The 6224-nt window shown below is 31.3% G+C and overlaps 1 protein-coding gene across 1 annotated transcript in view; it reads left to right on the top strand.

Moving 5' to 3' along the window:
* LOC110018939 (bax inhibitor 1-like) overlaps nt 1-4226 on the top strand; it is a 6414-nt gene extending 2188 nt beyond the window's left edge. The window contains exons 4-6 of the mRNA XM_020716420.1: nt 3482-3668; nt 3767-3922; nt 4014-4226. Coding sequence (XP_020572079.1) covers nt 3482-3668; nt 3767-3922; nt 4014-4064 — 394 coding nt within the window. The 3' untranslated portion in view covers nt 4065-4226. The remainder of the gene's footprint in view (nt 1-3481; nt 3669-3766; nt 3923-4013) is intronic.
* The last annotated feature ends 1998 nt before the right edge of the window (nt 4227-6224 follow it).

Here is a 6224-nt window from a genome sequence, read left to right as displayed (position 1 = left end):
ACTCTTTCCAAGTCTTAGGGTTTTGTAAATTATGCGACTCCTTAACATACAATCCATTTCCTTATGTACCATTTTTGTTTGCCAATCTATTATTATTTTAAAGTGATTTATTGGTTCAGCATGGTGCCATCTAATCCTAAGTGTCTTGTAGAAATTATTGAGAAATTTATTGGCCTTGTTAAAAATAATAGATGAATATAGCAACTCAAAATATTTTTAAATGTACTTGAAAAAAACTTTGAAAATTCATTCTTGTTAAAAACAATAGATGAAGATAATAACTAACTGTATTATTGAAATGTCCTATTATGAAAAATAGTTAATCAAGCAAACATCACATATCCAATAATCATCCTTACATTGAAGTGGAATCCTATGGGGCAATTGGGTAAGTGAAAGGGGGTATGCAAACATCTTTTAAGGATTCGGATGTGCTATAGAGTTGACCATACATTAAAAAATCATGTGCATCTTCTATCAATTAACAAAATAATTTAGATTTTTGAGTTTTTTCTCTACACAAGAATGTCACACCAACTTTATAAAAGTATGTGTCTCTCATATTTTGTTCAAATAGAATAAGCATTATTCAAGCACACATGATTGATCTCCATGATATAGTAAACATGCATGTTGACCCTTTTTTGTTTATTATTCTCAATTGTTGAAATTAATGACTTATTACTTGAATTTTAATATTTATACCTGCGGTCTAAGTGATTACTTATTTCAATACCCTTGCTACACAAAAATTAAGCTTCTCTCTTCCTTCTCTGTGCTTCTCCCAATTTCTTGCATAACACTTAAAAAATCTTTAATCCACCTCCCATTAGAGTCCTAGAGGGAAGTTCTTTATGGTGGATATTCTTTTTCAAATGTTCCTCAAGCTTGATCACTTTTACTTTCGATCAGGGAACAAACATTCAACTTTTGGGTTACAGTTACACACATGTGTCTTCGCTCTCAAAGATCGACATATTCAACTTCCTAACCCTAGCATGACCAACCTAATTTTTTTCTCTCTGGTGTTTCTTCTGATGTATCTAGTGTGAAACTCTTCGAAGATCGATATATCCAACTTCCTAACCCTAGCATGACCAACCTAGTTTTTTTCTCTCTGTTGTTTCTTCTAATGTATCTAGCGTAAAACTCTCTCTTTTGATAGTAGATTTACCCTCATTTCAGTCTCTCTTCCTTCTTTGTGCTCCTCCCAATTCCTTGCAGAACACCTCAAAAATCTTTAATCCACCTCCCATTGGAGTCCTAGAGAGAAGTTCTTTATGGTGGATATTCTTTTCCAAATGTTCCTCATGCTTGATCACTTTTCCTTTCGATTAGGGCACGAACATTCAACTTTTGGGTTAGGGTTTGCAGATTGAGCTATCGGTGGGGTCTTGAATTGCATCTTAAATCGTCCTTCATTCGATTTTTCATGGAAGAAAATCTCTCGGGGTGCCTCTCCATTCAGTTTTCCATGGAGGAAAACCTATCTTCTGTGGTCGTGAACTTTTCTTTCATCTCAGATTTAGGTTGATTCATCTCTTTCTCTGATTTCATATCTAATTCATCCACTTTCTTAGCTATTATTATTGCCTGTATGGTTTCAGTACTCCTTTACGCTGAATCATGAGCTTTGGAATTTTTGTATGTGGTTTCAATTTGCGTAGAACTCTAGATGTTGTGATCCCGGAATATTCATGTATGCGGTTTGGCGCTTGAAAATCACGCGGAACTTGGACATCGCTTTACAAATTACTTTATGCATATTTGACATAGAACTCCTTTATGCAGCGATCTCGATTGTTGTTTTTGATCTAGAAGGTGTGGCACTTATTTCATATCTTCTCGACAAGTTTTGATTGTGTTTGTATCGTTTGGACGCAACAGGAGGAGAAGAAAGGAGTGTCCAGTTTTGTCTTTATTGCACGGCTAAGTTGGAGGAAGATGGAGTTTCAGGTGCTTTATGCTGCCTCTCTATCTTTGACGTCACTTTCGTGTTGAAGGTCCCATCACTGTATGTGAGAATTGTCGCTCCTTCAATGCGCTTGAATGTTGTGATCCTGCCATTGGTATTTTCCTTCGCAATCCAATTCCCAAACGTTGTGATCCTGCCATTGGTATTTTCCTTTGCAATCCAATTCCCAAAACGTTGCTTTGATACGATCCAACGTCAAAAGCAAAAGTTAGGGCAAACACAAATTTTATTTCCCAAACACCAAATGAAAACAATACCATACTAATAACTCACATTTATAAATGATCGGCACCTACAATTTGAGAGGTAAGTCCCATCACTATATGTGAGAACCGTCACTCCTTCAATGCGCTTGAACGTCGTGATCCCGCCATTGGTATTTTCCTTCGCAATCCAATTCCCAAAACTTTGCTTTGATATGATCTAACGTCAAAAGCAAAAGTTAGGGCAAACACAAATTTATTTTCCTAACACCAAATGAAAACAATACGATACTAATAACTCACATATATAAATGATCCACACCTACAATTTGAGAGGTAGGCGTTCTTTCCCAATTCTTACAATTTGAGAGGTAGGAAATTCCTCCCAAATCCTAAATATAAGATACACAACTCAATCTCTTGTACAAAGCTAACCCCTAAAGATAATAATCCTATTTATACCTAATAATAATGATAATAGTAAAAGATTAAATTGTTCTGTAAGGCTTAGCCACGGGCATAATAGGTGATTACAAACCATTAAGGAAAAATTCTTTGATTGATTATTCCCTCAACTAATGTTCTCTTAATCTGAAAATCTTAAAGTGCCAGCATTTGGAAAAAAAATATTATTATTGAAGCAAATACTTTTAACTTTTTACCTTACAATACAGCTAATGTTTATTATAGTAAGGTTCAAATAATACCCGCCCATACATTCAAATTAAAACATAAGATTGATTAATTTACCTGCTTTGGCTGCATGTAGTCGCAATAATACACTCCTTTGAACTTTCCACATAATTACTTGTGGGATTCAAAGGGCCTTTATAATATCGGTGGGATAGCTAAACTTGATGAAAACGCAACAAATGGAGCCGTTGAAAATGAAATATAGTGAATGGAGAACTCAAGATAAAATAAATAAAATAATCTTAATAATTAACATTTGCGAGATGGACGCTCATTATTTAGTACTATGTAAAAATTAGATTGATCATCTAATGGCTAAAAATTGCTTTTCTTTGTGGAGTTAAAAAATGATCTTAATTCTATTTGAATTAAAGGAAAATATGGCACTCAATAGGACACATTGTAGAAAAAAGGATTTATGAGAAAGGTTTGTTATTGTTATTATTGTTGTTGTTGTTGTATATTGCGTTATAAAGTAAAGCAGAAAAAACATTCCCCTTCAAATTCCCAACCCTGGCATTATTGCGTTATAAAGTAAAGCAGAAAAAAACATTCCCCTTCAAATTCCCAACCCTGGCATCACACTCACTGTGGGTTCCTCCCATTGCAGGATATTGGTAATGGGATTTGTTGGGACTTCTTTAGGATTTGCGTGCTTCTCAGGAGCAGCCATTGTGTCAAAGCGCAGGGAGTTCCTTTACCTTGGTGGCCTGCTGTCCGCTGGCTTTTCAATTCTCTTCTGGTTGAGGTTTGCATCATACATCTTCGGCGCCAGTGCTTCCATGTTCAATGTCGAGGTATGCAGAAATCATGAACTTAGAGATCAAAAATTGTGGGATGATCCTTTTTTTTAATTACTTTGTTAAAATATTATCTGCTCTGATAACCATTGCAGCTGTATCTTGGTCTGCTTATTTTTCTCGGATACATTGTGTTTGATACACAAGAGATCATTGAGAAGGCCCATCATGGCGACCTAGACTACGTGAAGCATGCTCTGACTCTCTTTACTGATTTCGTTGCGGTCCTTGTCCGAATCCTCATTATCATGGTAAATATGAATTACATCTGGTTTTCTGATACATAATTGATTGATATTCAATTTGTCTTATGATTTATTCCTTGTTTTGCCATCTTTTTAGGTGAAGAACTCTGAGAAAAAACGCGAGAACAAGAGGAAGAAGAGGTCATAATTATATGTATATGGTGCTGTAAGGGCATCATCTTTTCCTGATGAATTTCTGTAGAACGAACTGTGTTTGTAATTGTGCCTACAACTGACTGCAGCGCCAGTATATGGGGTGGATAATTTACAGAGCTTTATATATTTTTAAATGTTTCGCGGTCACTTCCAATCGCAAACTGCAATCAATGTCAATGTTATTAAAGGATCTGAGAGCCTGTTTGCTTGGTTAAAACTTTATATGTATGTATGTATATGTGCACGTATGCATGCTCGTTTGTTCGCTTTAAGAATAGTAAAATTCTTCTGATTCTGGGCGGCAAATAGATAAAATCGTTAGAACGATATTGTCATAATGCAAAATAGCTTTGCAAAATCACTCTTGATATGATTTTTTTTTTTTTTCATGCAAAATGCTCTTGGTATGATTTTTCTATGTCATGTCAGTGAGTATTGTCATGCAAAATGTTCTTGGTATGATTTTTCTATGTCATGTCAGTGAGTAAAATCAGCCTGTTTAGGTGGTTTTATTAAAAAAAAAAAAATTTACTGAGAATAGTTATATATTATTAGTATTATATTATAAAATTATTATATTAAATATATTTGGCTCGGTAGTTATTAGAGTGCAAGGCTCTGAAATTTATGATTTGCGTTTGAGCCTCATAATGATTTTTTTTAAGGTATAGTGTGTTTAATTATTATTTTAATTATTTAATTTAATTTAATAAATAAATTAAAATTTTATAAAATTTAACAAATATTATAATCTCAATTAAAAAAAATTTAAAAAAAACTACAAATTAATACTGTAATATAAATTTACATTGAAAGATTAATTAATTAATAATAATTTAAATTTTTTTCAGTTTTCAAAAATTATATTATAATTATAAATATAATTTTAAAAAGGTGAATATTTTTGCAAATTTTACATGGTAAAATTTAGAAAATAATATATTTTAGAATTTTATTTTTAACATATTTAAAAATTAAATAAATGTACAAATTAGCATTGAGATTATAATATTTATTAAATTTAAATTTTTATATAATTTAATTTATTTGTTAAATTAAATAATTTAAAAGAATAATTAAATAAATATTTTGCCTCCAAAAGAAAATCACCATGGGGATCGAAATAATGACCATAAAATTATGATCTTTTAATAGGCATGATAACATATAATTTTCCTTAATGAAGTTTTTTTTTTAACAAAACTCTCTTCTAATTAGAATATTTTATTTTTTTTAGCATTTAATCAAAGTAATAACTTTTTAAAAAAAATTATTTTTAAAATCTTGCCTTAATTGGGACGTGTCATTTCATGTTTGGTCGTCAATAGTGTTTCGGGGTAAAATCATTTTAGCCAAACTTTTTAAAGGAGCATACTACTAAATGAAATGGGGATTAGGAGCATGATTAAATGGAGAATTTAAGGAATCAAAATATAATCTTGTTTTACGATTGATAAAATTTTCTATTTGTGGTACTGATCGTGGCTAAACTCCGCGTTTTTATAAAAGAGAAAATTTTTAATTAAATTTTACATGCAACACAATTCCTTACATATTTTATAAAATGATGTTATTGTGTTCTAGGAATATTCCTAGTGTAATAATAACACAATAACACATCAATAACACTTGAATAACACACAATAACACCTGAATAACACACAATAATACGAAAGAAATATTAATAACACATAATAACACCTGAATAATACACAATAATACGAAAGAAATATTCCTTTTTTTTATTTTTTTGACTTCTCAACTAGGGATGTAAACGAGCCGAACACGAGCTGAGCCTTTATATTTCGAGCTAAAAAAGTGTGTTTGTGTTCGGCTCGTTCTCTTAGCCGAGCTAAACACAAACTGTTCATGAACAAAGAATCATTTTGACAACACTAATCACGTAGCTATAAAATGTTAAGAATTGAGTCAATATTTAAAATATCATTTGAATCTAATTTAATAATTTTTATTCTATTTTCTTAATTAAAACTTTTAATTGATTATAAATCTGTGTAGCCTTGTATTCATCAATTATGTATATATATAAATTGTAGTTATCTTTTTAATTGCATATATATAATTGTCATCAATTTGAATTGTAGCTATTTTTTTAGTTTTATATATATATATATATATATATATATATATA

This window comes from Phalaenopsis equestris, unplaced genomic scaffold, assembly GCF_001263595.1.
Source record: "Phalaenopsis equestris unplaced genomic scaffold, ASM126359v1 Scaffold000036, whole genome shotgun sequence".
Taxonomy (NCBI): domain Eukaryota; kingdom Viridiplantae; phylum Streptophyta; class Magnoliopsida; order Asparagales; family Orchidaceae; genus Phalaenopsis; species Phalaenopsis equestris.
Note: the sequence above shows the minus strand (reverse complement) of the source record. Positions and strands in the feature narration are given on the sequence as shown.